This window comes from Diceros bicornis, chromosome 9 (assembly GCF_020826845.1).
Source record: "Diceros bicornis minor isolate mBicDic1 chromosome 9, mDicBic1.mat.cur, whole genome shotgun sequence".
In the NCBI taxonomy this organism is placed as follows: domain Eukaryota; kingdom Metazoa; phylum Chordata; class Mammalia; order Perissodactyla; family Rhinocerotidae; genus Diceros; species Diceros bicornis.
Window position 1 is genome coordinate 31,472,875 of NC_080748.1, and position 14,720 is coordinate 31,487,594.

Here is a 14,720-nt window from a genome sequence, read left to right on the forward strand (position 1 = left end):
AAACCTGACATTAGCAGAGGTACATGTTAACTTATTCACATGGTCACGTGCTGCATAACGATGTTTCGGTCAACGATGGACCACATATATAATGTGGTCCCGTAAGATTAGCACCACACAGCCTAGGTGTGTAGTCGGCTATACCATCTAGGTTTGTCTAAGTACATTCTATAATGTTCGAACAACAAAATTGCCTAACAAGGCATTTCTCAGAATGTATCCCCATTGTAAAGCGACGCTGATGGTATATGATATACTTCTCTTCAGTGAGGCCATGTTAATGAAGCGGGACATATTTAAAGGGTCAGGGAGAGCATATACATACCACAGGCTGTTTTGTGATGTCTACCAGGTCCTTAAGATTATAATACTGATGCTTCTCAAAAGCCGAAAACAGCATGTCTAAAACATGTTGTTTATCAGCTCGAGCTCGTTTTCCATCTTCTTTCTTTTTCCTTTCATATTCAATCTATGTGCAAAAAGCAAAAGAAATAAAGGCATCAATTCAACATGCTCACTCTGAAACACAGGCATTCTCTTTTTAGCCATCCAAATAACCATTAGCTTTTAAAGTGCAAGGCAGCAGGTTGAAGAGTAGTGGTTCGGAACCTAGGGTTCTCACTGCTCCCACGGCTCCTCAGATCTTTAAGGCTATAAGAAGGTATTACTGCCAATCTGAAAACCATTTTCATTATTGCCTAGAGCTTTATGTAATGTGTCCATTTCCCCCCAAAAAGCCTTTCTTTGCCAAAATTCTATCAATTCAGTGTGGCTACTGGTTACCTTGACTGATCAGAAAGTCCAACTTGCAGTTCTTTTGTTTTTAATTCCCCCAAATACAGTAAGTTTATCTAATAGATGCAGTTTGGCAGGTAACATCTTTCAACATTGGGGTTTTTAGGGGCAGGCAGAGGGTTGAGAGGCTAGCAGATCACAGAACAGGTTCTCTAGGAACTGAAAAGTTTGGGAAGCTTTGGTACAAAGGAAAGAACATGGGCAGCGACAGGAGGCCGTTTCTCCTCCCAATTCTGTGTGACCTCCTTGACCTTGTTTCTTTTCCTATTAAATGAAGTGAGCCACGGCACTAAGGGAACGCACAAACTCTCTGCCAGTGTTGACCACCCAGGGACGTGTTCATTTGTAAAAAATTACCTTTTTATTGAAAACATGCAACTTACATTCTTTCATTTCAGTCGATGAAACCTTTAATTTTTTTTAGAAACATTTTATTTTGATAAAACATCAGGAACTTGTTGGAGGAAATATATATATAACTGCAGCAGCCCACCTGGTAAATAAAGCATCAGCAGGCTGGGTGAAAACTGCCAGAGAACAATCTCTTGTGCATCAACTGGAATAACTATAATCTAGGGAGTCACTTCAAAAATAATAAAACGTATTTCAAAACTTAGAACTAAATTATTGCATAAATTTCAGTCTCACATAGTTAGGCTTACTCTCTCTATTTTAACAATGGAGATTTGTCACCAAAAAGATAAAATTTAGTTTCTATTGACGTTAAGACTAAAAATATATCTTATACATAATCAGAAGCTTTCAAATTAGTGGCAAGAGGTAAGTGACAACAATGAGTCTCTGTTTTTCAATTAAATAAAATTAGGAACTAGACAAGGAGAAAGAACTAACAATTGTCTTAATTTTTTTGATATGTACACCCTGGGAGTAAAACTCAAAATCCATTTGTCTTAGGGGGTGGGGAGATAAAACTGATGTTGTTTAAGGGTACAAACTTGCCACAAGAAGTAAATAAGCTATAGAGATCTAATGCACAGTATATTATAGTATAAATTGTTGTCTGTATTCATTATGTAACGTGATAAATATTGCTACAATGACAATCACATTACAATATATAATTCTATCAAAGTAACACATTGTACACCTTAAATTTACACAATGTTATGTGTCAAATTAATTCAATCAAAAAAAAAAGCTATTCATCTCTTCAACAGATTAAGCTGGACTATATGGTTGGCATTGCTCTAAGGTATGGGGCAAATAAGATAATCTCTTTCAAAAAGTGTCACTTTCTTATGGCTCATGTATTAAAAGTATATAGAGGGCCTGAGCATTTTAAATAAAGTAACAGTAGACCACAGAGGTACATAGGACAAGATCATGATGCTGAAAAAAATGCAAATGCATGACACAGACTGTATTGTTGGGGAGGAATGAAATTCAGCCAGTCTCAAAATTTTCTGGGTGGGAAGAACATGAAAGGATACAACTATGGGTAGCTAAAAAGGATTTATTAGAGAAGAGCAGAGTGACTAGAAGAGCTAGAAGCAAGACGGGAGAGGGGAGAGATCAGAAAAACCTATGACCACAGAGAAATCCAAGTTTTCCCAATGTGGGCAAGATGGAAAAAGATGAAAAAATGCATTTAAGGACAAAGGCAGAAGTACAGAGTCTGCCACAATTCAGCAAGAAAGGAGGCTGCAAGAGATAGCAAAGACCCAAAGAGGGTTTGAGGTCCACTCAAGAGAGAATTTCCTTTCTCTAGGATCAAAAGAAGACTAGAACTAAGAGAATGGCTATATAAAGGAGAAAGCAAGCATGATAGAGCAGGACAAAATCCAAGCAAGAGGGTCTTTGGATTAAAAAGAAGAATGATATCATGGAATGCCTTAAGGAATTGATATTTTAAGCCTTGCTTTGATCACCAATGACTAAAATATATTTTCCCTATTTACAATTATACTTAGTTTCCATCCTGAAATCCCCTTCCACTGTTGCACTGCACTTGAACGGGTTTACGTTTTGTATTGCCACGGACAGTCTAGAAAGGGGACCTGTTAAAAAAGTAAGAAAAACTCTGGACCAGGGGATAAAGCTGTTATAACTCTTTACTCTGGTCAAGTGTGGGATAAGAAAAACTTAACTTGGGATGCAGAAAAGAGAGGGAGATAGAATCAGACTAAGGAGGAGTGGAGAAAGCCTTTTCTTTTCCCACAGGCTTAAGTGGGCTGTGGGATTTCACTCAGCCAAAGGCCACTGGTCCTCAAGAAAAAGAATACAAAGGAAGTGGGGACCTAGCAAAAGACCAGTGGTAGACTTTTGCAGCTCGCCCCGGCTTAACCACTAGCCAGCCCTAGCGGTTAAGATTCAGTGAGCGCCAAGGCCCAGGGTTCCTTTCCCAGTCAAGGAACCACACCCACCTGTCTGTCGGTTGTCATACTTCGGTTGCTGTGTGTTGCTGTGATGCTGAAAGCTATGCCACCAATATTTCAAATGCCAGCATGGACACCATGGTGGACGGGTTTCAGCAGAGCTTTCAGACTAAGACAGATAAGGAAGAAGGACCTGGCCACCCACTTCTGAAAAAATCGGCCATGAAAACCCTGTAACACCAGTGGAGCATTGTCTGATACAGTCTCAGAAGGTGAGAGGATGGTGCAAAAAAGACCAGGGAGGGTTTCGTTCTGCTGTATGCAGGGTTGCTAGGAGTCAGAATTGATTTGACAGCACTAACAAAACAAAACAAAACAAAGGCTTTTGTATTCTCTGTATGGAGCTACAGTTGCTTGATATTCTGTCTGCCTTCCCTTCCCAGCTTTAATTTATGCTGAAAGGAGATGAAAAAAATTAAATTCAGGAAATAGGAAAGAGAAGCAGTGAAGGTATATTCAGCTTCCACCCTTATAAGTCTCTGTGTTGTGTAAAATGACTGGAGAAGCTAGGAAGATTAAGAGGAACAGTGTTTTTAAATAAAGAAACCTGCTGGTAAAGCGAGATGGCCCACTGCAGAGAGGCCACACGCTCTAGTCGGCAGTGGAGAGAAAAACTTTTGAGTGTTTGTTACCAAGTTGTCTCAACCCCAGAGACATACGTCAGACCCAAGAGGGTCCAAATCAGGGTAAGAATTTAGAATAGGTTAGAACGGAACTTTAAAATCAATACTGAAAGGATAAGATTAAAGGTCAGATTAAGTTGTGATTAGTAATGTTAATGAGTAGTGTGAAAAGTACCAAATGCTACCCAAATCTCTTTTTTTCAATCTTGGTTTACATGCTTCAATCTCAAAAATACTGCATTTAACATTGGTTAGCATTGGTGTTTTCCTACTTTAAATTAGGGGGAAAACAGACTAGAAATGTATGCTTATCTTTTTGTGTTAACTGTGTCTATCGCTAGCTCCATACCGGGGGGTAGTGCAGCCTAACTTTCCTTTTGACTAGCGAAATAAAAACACTTAAAAGTGTAATCTGAGGGCCGGTCCCGTGGCTTAGCGGTTAAGTGCACGAGCTCCGCTGCTGGCGGTCCGGGTTCGGATCCTGGGCGCGCACCGACGCACCGCTTCTCCGGCCATGCTGAGGCCGCGCCACACATACAGCAACTACAAGGATGTGCAACTATGACATACAACTATCTACTGGGGCATTGGGGGAAAATAAATAAATAAATACAATTATATATATATATATATAAAAAAAAGTGTAATCTGAGGGGCCGGCCCCATGGCATAGCGGTTAAGTGCTCGCGCTCCACTGCTGGCAGCCCGGGTTCGGATCACGGGTGTGCACCAAGGCACTGCTTGTCAGGCCATGCTGCGGCGGTGTCCCACATCAAGTGGAGAAAGATGGGCATGGATGTTAGCCCAGGGCCAGTCTTCCTCAGCAAAAAAGAGGAGGATTGGCATAGATGTTAGCTCAGGGCTGATCTTCCTCACACAAAAAAAAGTGTAATCCGAAAACCCAGACATATAAAATAATAACAGCAATGACAAAAATGGAAATAATATTCCTCATTAGAGAAATTTAAGCACTAGAAATTTAACCCTACACTTATTTAAAAACAAAAAGTAAAGTGCAAATCTCTTCAATGCCCTCAGGGCCTGTATTACAGGATAACCTGTAGAAAAGATTGTTTTAAAACAAAAATTTTGTACTACAGCGTTAGTTAAATATTTTTCGATAAGGTCCAAAACAGGCTCAGAATTCAAATTCTGCTCTCTTGGTATCAGGTAGTTCCAATGTATGTGTAATTATAAAAAAGGATTTAAATGATTTCCATGGTCATTAAGTTATTAATAATTAATCTTATACTCAGGACAAAACTAACGTCCCTGAGGTAACTTTTCTTTTCTAAACTAAGCAGTGTAGAAATGGTGATCTTAACATTGTATTTACAACTCTGTGCCACAAATAAAATTAATTCTACAAATATGAACTATTCTATTTAGGAGACTATAGTTTTGAGATAATGTTATTTCTCCTCTTTTACCTCTTTTTCCTTTGGGCATTTTGTTTTGCACTGGCGCACTGGCACTGTAAGGAAATGATACTCCAAAGCAATCAGATATCTAACTTGTTAGCAGCTACTACAAAATATTAGTAGGATAGTTACTGGACTAGAAATAGCTTTCATATTATGTGAATCTTAATTACCGATCTTATATCTGGCCCCCATGAGCACAGATCACTGTATAACTAGCTGCATAGAAATAAATGTCAATTCAGAAAGAACTTTAAATTTAGTCTCCAGTTACAAATTTTTACAATCCAAAAAATCTATCATACACAATTAATTTTACTTTCACAATAGGAAATAAATTACTCAAGACTAAAATGCAACCAAATGTCAAAAATCCATTGTGGATGTGTTATAGAGATGTTCAACCGTCATTACTGAAACCTTAATCACTGACTAAAATTATAAATGCCACCCACTGCCAATTAAAATATTATAATACAGATGTCTGTAAATTTCTAGATTGTTGTTTGCAGAAACACTTTGATTGCTCTGTCAAGGCAGTCTTTGTGGAGGCTTTTATTTTAACTTTTTTTTTTTTTTTTTGGTGAGGAAGATTAGCCCTGAGCTAACATCTGTTGCCAATCCTCCTCTTTTTGCTGAGGAAGATTGGCCCTGGGCTAACATCTGTGCCCATCCTCCTCTATTTTACACGTGGCATGTCGCCACAGCATGGCTTGATAAGTGGTGCGTAAGTCCACACCTGGGACCCAAACCTGCAAACCCTGGGCTGCCGAAGCGGAGTGTGGGAAGTTAACCACTATGCCACTGGGCCAGCCCCTTATTCTAACTTTTGAAGTCAGCATGACAGCCTTGAATATCATGGTTTGCATTTTAAATCCTTAGGAAAGAACTCCTCCACCCCCAGTGTTTCTATCTCTGCCTAGTCATTATCTCTTGGGAGGAAATTAATTCTTTAGAATCAGTCCTTGGTGTGCAAATTCAAATGGACAAAGCATGTAGTATACTTAGAATATACATTACCCTAGGTAAATATTGCTGAAAAGCCTTTATGATATAGTCCTGCAGCCATCTATTTTAATCAGCAAAATTTTCAAATTTATATGTATAACAAGAAAAAAAAACCAAAACAACTCCCAACAACTTTAGTTCTGAAGACTAACACAGTTGGTCGCCATACTGAAGGAAACAGAGTATACACAAAAATGAATTTTCTCTCTAGTTCCTGGGTGTTTACCTCAAGATTTTATGTAATAATTCTATTCCCTCCAACAATAATTTTCTAGTTAAGTTTTTCTATTTCTCTCTCTCTTTCTGAGCAAGAGCTCTTCAGAGGAAAAAAAGGGAGAGAGAAATCTTTTTTCAAGCTCAGTAGGGCAGGGGATGATAAAAGAGACAAGAAGATACTAATTCTTTTTAAAAACCTTAGGTTTGGTGGAAAGAGACTTCCTGGTCTCCTCTCAGGTATCATTTTTGCCACCACTCCCTGGCAGACAGAGCTATAAAAAGTTCCTGTCTTTTTGGATGAATGACTGCGTGCTAGAATTACCCAGTTAACTTGAAAAATTTAAGACAGTTGGCCTCCACAATAGATCAATTAAATCAATCTCTAGAGGTATTTTTCTTTTTTAAAAGCTTCCCAGGTGAATCTCCTGTACAGCCATTGAGAACCACTATCCAGACAACAGAGGACATGATTCCTCACGAGAAAAGGGATTCCTTACGAGAAAGGTCATTAGACTGTGGACTACATATAAGAATGCTGTGAAATGTACACAGGCTAGATAATGATGTCCACAAAGTCAACCAAAGCACACATACAGAAGCACCCTTACTTGCAATCAGAGATGGAGGGAGTTGGAAGGAATCTTACAATCAGCTGACTCTATATTTTGATTATACACCTCTGTCAGCAAAAAATTTAAAGCATGAACTGTATGTATATCTATTTGTAAATTGTAAAAATGTACTATTATATTAATATGTATGGATTTTATAAAGCATACACACAAAAAAATTTAAAGAAATGAAACAAAACATTTTAATAGTAAGTTTTAATTTGTTAAAATTATAAAACACTTCTATGTTTTGCTCTCAAAATACTATCTGTCTTCACGTTCTGGATGCTTAGCTTTTAAATGAACTGCAAACTGTAACAGCTTTATAGCAGCAATAGCTAATATAACTTAAGGTACAACACATACAAAGGTCAAGGGTCACCATGTCAGTTATTTATGACAAGCCTTCAGCTCCAGGCCTTGGGGGTGGTGGCAGCAGGGGACCTGCAGGCTACACTTCCAAGATTCCCTTGCCAGCTGCTTTCCAGCTGGGGTTCTGCCAATGGGAGAATGAAAGTGTGTGTGCTTCTGGGAGCACCCCTGGCAACAGCTTCCTGATCTCTGGTAACCAACCCCCTTCTCCTTTTGGCAACTCCAGCCCCTCCATTTTGTATTCGTAAACCATCTGTAATCAATTCCCATGGTAAATCCTTTTCTGACTCAAATATCTAGAGTTGTTTTTGTTTTCATGACACTTTACTGAATCATCATTAAAGATAAGCCATATTTAAAATGATACTGATAATTTCCTTTTTGGAAGGGCCAAGCACTTGTTAGATCAATTACATCATCATTGTTTCTACCTCATAAAATGACTGATCATTTTAGAAACAAGAGCAGTGTCAGTTTTTCCCCTTTCTTGTTCACAATAGTTTGCTTTATTAGTATTATCTTAAATGTACAGTTTCTTTGCAGGAATCTTTTTAAGCTATTTGTTCATTTTTTGAGATTGAGTTTTGTTAATAATAGATACTATAATCTGTAAATCCCTGAATTTAGCACCAAATTGAAAGCTGAAAATGTGAGGTGCTGAAAGCACCACTGTCAACCCCTGTGTGTGGTACAATTTCTACTCTTCTGCTAAAAAATGACTGACTAGCACGAAGACTGCATCTACATAGTAAATATTTCTAAAGCTCAATTTCTTTCCTTTATTAGGTGAAAAACAATATAAATATAAGTTCCAACATCCCCCCCCCCCACTCAGTGAGCCCTCTTATAAATCCTACTTTGACAACCCATTATTTCCCAAAGTTTGTTTTCACTACTTCAAAAGATGAGGGAACGGAAATATGATGTTCAAAGGCTTGCAAAATGCAGTATTAAACAAATTCCTAACGGTTCCCAAGTTTAATATATTAAATGCAGTGTCAATTTGAAGAAGGGGATATAATTAGAATCTACAAGTTCTTTCAACAGAGAATCCTTTTTACACAACTCTTTTTTTTTCAAGGAGACTCTCACAAAATTAGTGTTTCAAAAAACTTACTTTGGAAAATGTTGACCTACGTGAACTGGTTCAAGTTTCAGAAACTTAATGAAGATATAATACGAAAGGCCACTAAGGGAGAAACCTGACTGTCATATCCTAGTAAGGGGAGAACTTTCAGGGCCAAGCTTTCAAGGAAGGAGTATTCTAAGAGATAATGCTAATCATATCATTCTTTTGGGCCCAATAAATGCTTTCTGAATGGCAAGTGCAGTAGGTATTATATCCCAGATAGTTTGTGAACTAAAGAGATAAATTTGAATTTAATGCTTAGAATAGTGCCATGTACAAAGTGGGAGTTCAAATATTTGGAGATGATTACACATATATGTCAATTTATCTATGTGCCATAAGTGGGTAATAAAGTTTCTGGGGTAAATGCAAGCTAGTTTCTTTCTGATCAAATGTAAGGATACAGTTTTACAAATACATATGCCATTTTCACTCCCTCTTTCACTTTTTGCACAAAATTTTTTTCTTATTTTTATCCTGAAAATGCATTCAAAGAATCTCAAATGTAAAAACGAAATACTGGGCTTCATGTTTATAATAAAGTTCTACCTGGCAAAACTTTGAAAACGTTTCAACATTACATTGAGTTTAAAATTTTTTATTGAACGTCTTGACTACATAACCTCTAAGTCATTCTTGTTGAACTATGGTGATGTTTCTCAGTCTTTTAAAAATCAATGTCGCTTTCTGATAACAATAACAAAAGTTTTATACTCTTCCTATAGTTGGTATTATGCTGTAACACTGAACATGCTTTTAAAAGTTATGGAATGCGTCCTCTATCCATTCTGATAGACTCCCACGGAAAAAAATCACTAAACGTTGAAATAATGCAATTTCGCAGATTATAGTCAACATCAGTCAACCTGTTTTTATGCAAACAAAATCTTAATCAACGATATATGACTCACTATAATTACATATGACTCATTCACACTATGACAACCTTAACAAATTGATACCATGAACTGAAATGTCACTTACTGCTAAAAAGAGTCTTTCAAGTGGATGTTATAGCTTTATATCCTAACAAGGAGTTAAGAATACAATGTATTCGTACTTATTTTAGTAGTAAAAAGAAAATGATATAAAAACATCCTAAAAATATGACATTTGGAATCTATCTTCTATATCTGCCAGGTAGATTACAGCTCCAATGTCACTAAGAATATGAACGAGACAGAGGTCAGAGCTTTGATACTAGCAAAGTGTCAGCTTTGATCAACCTAGGAGAGATTTTCCTTTTGCCTCAGAAATGATGTTCTGTAGCAGTATAACAAGGGCGACCCTTGTAGTGGAATTTAGGAAAAAATGATTATAGTATAGAAATGTGGACTCACCACGTCAAAGGAAATCTAGATTATATTCCAACTGGGGTTTGAAAAGGCATGACCAGGGAACTGAAGGAAGTGATAGCTCCTTGAAGACAGGACTTTTATCTGTTTGATTCACCAGGAGCAGGTATCTCAGACACAAAGCAAGCATTTAAAAAATATTTGCTGTGGAGAGAAAAATCTCAGATAACTGTGGGAGGATACTGCCCTGGCTAGGTACTAAGACTCTTCCCTAGCTTTCTTCCCTTTCCCATCCCAACAGAAAAGCTTGACTGCTCACTACAACAAATCAGACAACACATGCTCGCTGTGACAAGTCCAACAACTCAAAAAGATTTTATAATGAACAAAATCAGGATAAAATCACTCTAGCTTCTACTATCCAAAAATATCAACTGTTATTTAACTAATCTTTCTTTTTTGGACATGTGTTTCCAATCTTTTCCTATCTTAAACAACAGAGACAAACACTACGGTATATACATCTCTGGGCGCTTGTCTTACTGTGATAAATTCTTACAAGACAGCTAGGTCAAAGCATATATCCTTTTACAGTACTTTTGACACAAACCCAAACTTCTCTCCAGAATGGTTGTATCTCTTTATAGCCTATGGAAAGGGTGGTCCTTCATGTCCTCACTGTGATAAAAAACATACGCAAGAGTGGAAACTGTACACAGAAGCCTGGCCCATAAGTGAAGAAAAAAGCCTAGTCAGCGGCTACAGGAGAAGCACACTAATGAAGAAGACAAAGTCAATTAAGACCTGTACTGTTTTACTTCTCTATTTCCACTTGACTCCAGAAAATTGTATATATTCCCATCTAAGGGTAGAAAAGATGAGAACAGAAGAGGACAAAGAAGTAGACTTTCATCTTGTCTCAATCAACAGACAACATAAAAATATCTCTCTTGGATTATCCGACACTTTTGTCTCCAGTTATCTTGCCTGTCCTCTTCCTTACTTTACTTTTCCCCTAGAGCATAACCAGAGGCTGTAAAATGAAAGCCTGGCAGGATACAGCCGAACTTTCACTTGCGTTACCTAACCCACATCACGTAGCAATTTTTAAAATCTGAATGTCTTTAGGAAGAGCATGTGCACTCCACTTCAACACAGTCCCTACCATTTTACCTTCTTAAATTTCAGCATTCTGCTGATTCAAGATGCCTGCTTGGCCCTGTTGTAAGCATCTGCATCTGCTACCTCTCACATAAAATAACCATAAGAAACTCAAATATCATAAAGTAGTGGTTTGGCAGATCCCATTCTGTGTCATTTAATAAGTTTGGATACTTAAGACCAGTCTTAAGAAGGGTTTATTTCTTCATAAACTCCGTATCAAGAGGAATCTTAAGCAACAAAGTAGGACATCAGATATCAACTGTTAATTGCTACTCGACTTAGGCTTCATTTTACTTTCAGAATGTCATCACATTTCTCCTTATATTACAGATATTTCAAGACCCAAAACCCTTAGCCCATTTAGCATTGCTAATGACCTCCAGCAACAGAGCAGAGTGGTTAATTAAGAGTATGGCTCCTAAACCAGACTGCTTGAGTTCAACACCTAGACTGGTCAACTACTGCCTGTGTGACCTCAAGTAAGCTAACCTCTCTGCGTCTTCAGTTACTTCATCTGTAAAATGAAGATAACAGTGGTAGTTACTTCACAGGATAAGTATGAAGATTAAATGTCTCATTATTTATGATACACTAAGCCTGGCACAAAGTATACACAATATGCATACAATATATGTGTGTATTCTATACTGCATAATATAATATATTATATTATATATGATATACTTCAATAAAAAAGGTTTAAAAAACATATATGGGCAGTCTTCACTTTGCAAGGTAGTGGAAGACCATAAGAATGCCTGCGAAAGCTGAAACTATGTAATCTTAATAATCAACGGGGAAAATTACCCTTGTTCCATGACCTTTAAAATTTTTGGTCAAAACACTAAAAACTCTCAGTTATAAAGGTAGAAAAAATGAAAAAAATAGTAAAACTAATATTTATTAAGAATACTGTAATTTAAAACATAAGAAATACTGAAAAACGAAGTGTTTTATTTCTTTGAAAAGTTTATCAAGACTACTTTGAACAGTGGTTGCCTTCTTCTTATTGTTTAACTAGGATACAGAGGGAGCATCTTTTCTATACTTGGCAAACTGCCATATTCCTTATGAAGTCTGGATAACTCAAGCACCTGATGGCAAGGTGCATGACTGCTGGGGTCCTTTCAAAACTGAAGAGTCTGTGACACAGCAAAGAATAAAGATATAACAGAATGAAGAAAGACATGAAGACTTACATTGTATTGATGATTAGCAACAGGTTTGTAATTGGTTGTCACAACTTTATCCAGTTGTTGTGATAGCCTTACGGGTTTAGAAGATTCTTCTATTTGCAATCTGAAAAATAGAAGGCATTATTAACAAACTTACTTGTTTATTAGAGTGAAATCTGAAGTTATTCTTGTAACTCTTCTTACTCAAGAAATAATACTTAATATATAAAAAATTAAAATATAGAAAAAATTAACCTCAGAAGATATACCAGCCTTAATACTTTAAAAACACACTGACTATAATTATAATGTAGAAACCAGACCCTAAACTAAACATACAAACTTTCTCATTATAATTCTATAACTTACTTCTAGTAAGTTCTATACTATATAGTCAAACCCTAACTACTAAAACAAAGAAGCTAATCAGCTTTAAATTTCTGGGAAAAAAAAACTGCACGTAAAAATGAATTCTCTTAAATTATATGGTCTGAAACTAATCAAGTTATTATCAAAACTTCTATCCACTTGATAAGAGATAAAGGCAAACAAAAAGATAATACATCAGCACTCAGGGTCTAGCAGCTAGTGGCTACCTTATTAGATAGTGCAGATACAGAACATTTCCAGCATCACAGAAACTTCTATTGGACAGCACTGGTCTAGAACTACTGCTGGACTCCAACTAAATTAAAATATAACTCAAAATAGCACTTTTGGAAAAAAGCCATAAAAAAAGATATGATACTATGTACAGCATATTACAAAACAAAATATTTGACTAGTACATATATAGTCAAGTAGCAATTTTAGGAGATTTTGTTTTGGACTAAACATTACCATCTTTAGTGACTCATACTCAACCATTTATTTTTATTTTAAAAATGAGATAATTCATTTGGTATATCAGCACAGTAAATCTAAAAAATGTTTCAAGGAGGGAAAAAAGTGCAGCTTTCTGAGGTGATTATTTTTAAAGAGACAAAAGGTACCATTGTACCTTTAGATTTCTCACCAGCAAGATATCAGAATACAAGAATATACTTAAAAGCACTACAGGAAAAAAACTGTCAATCATGTCTAGCTAAATTACAATTGAAGAGTAAGAGTGGGCCGGCCCCGTGGCTTAGCAGTTAAGTGTGTGCACTCCACTGCTGGCGGCCCGGGTTCGGATCCCGGGCGCGCACCGACGCACCGCTTCTCCGGCCATGCTGAGGCCGCGACCCGCATTCAGCAGCTGGAAGGATGTGCAGCTATGACACACAACTATCTACTGGGGCTTTGGGGGGAAAAATAAATAAAATTATACAAAAAAAAAAAAAAGAGTAAGAGTGAAATAGAAGTATTTTTTGACAAAATCAAAGTATATCACTCATAGATTCTCACTGAGACAACCACTCAAGGATTTATGTCAGTAAGAAAGAAAATGAACCCAAAGGGAACTAGTAGGATGCAATGGTCACAGCAAAGGAATTGAGAACCATGCTAGAATACTACCTGCTTACTAAATACAGAAAAAGAAGGTGGTTTTTTGAAAAACAAAGTGGAACTAACATGAAAGATGGGAAGGAAGAGATCAGAATTAATCTGATTTTAAGATTTCTATATGTTTTCTAAATTTTCTGCAATAAGCATCTATTACTTTTATAATCAGGAAAGGAAGTATACTTTCTTAAAGAAAAAAGAAATATCGTTTCGTGGAAGGTTAGTTTGAAAGCCATAAAGATGTTGGTCATTTAAAAGTAATACAGTTCAACATCATACATTATTTTACTTGAATAGGACTTTCAATTCTTTAGTTCAATAGAATAGGAACTAAAAATAATTTTCATCTAAAATTTCTTCAAAAGCACAACTTGCAGTATAAAAGCTATCTGTTTTTATAACATTCTTATTTAATTCCTTGGATGAAGTTAATTCTCTATTTTTACCTATTTTTAGGTATATGACACCAAATTACTTAGAAGATATAAGATATCTACCAATTGCTCTTTTAATTTGAAAGCTACAAATACTGTGGGTTTTGTTTTTACTATGACCCCCAAATTCAGTATACTCATTTTTGTACTGAATTAGGAAACTTTTAATTTTTCCATTTATAAATTCATATCTATCCTTTAAAGACACAAAATGATTTTATAAAGTGTAAGAAAAGTACTCTAGAAACGTCTTTAAAAACTTACTGTATATGTAACCATAAATCATATGTCCAATGATTTATGGTTTTGCTTTTGCTTTTCATGTGCCAAATATACTTTCTATAAACCATGAAGAAAGCACTAGCTAGAGATCTAGAAGGGAGATGTCCACCCAAAGATGGACTTGGACTTAACAATCGTTCATATGTCCTTTTTTGTGTGTGTGAGGAAGATCAGCCCTGAGCTAACATCCATGCCCATCTTCCTTCACTTTATATGGGACGCCGCCACAGCACGGCTTCACAAGCGGTTCATTGGTGCGCGCCCGGGATCTGAACCTGCCAAACCCTCGGGCCGCGGAAGCGAGTGCGTGCACT

General features: G+C 36.7%; 1 protein-coding gene across 1 annotated transcript in view; it reads right to left on the minus strand.

The window, feature by feature from the left end:
• GTF2F2 (general transcription factor IIF subunit 2) overlaps window positions 1–14,720 on the minus strand; it is a 138,128-nt gene that overhangs the window by 13,334 nt on the left and 110,074 nt on the right. The window contains exons 6-7 of the mRNA XM_058548201.1: window positions 12,230–12,329; window positions 326–469 (exon numbers count right to left, since the gene is read on the minus strand). Coding sequence (XP_058404184.1) covers window positions 326–469; window positions 12,230–12,329 — 244 coding nt within the window. The remainder of the gene's footprint in view (window positions 1–325; window positions 470–12,229; window positions 12,330–14,720) is intronic.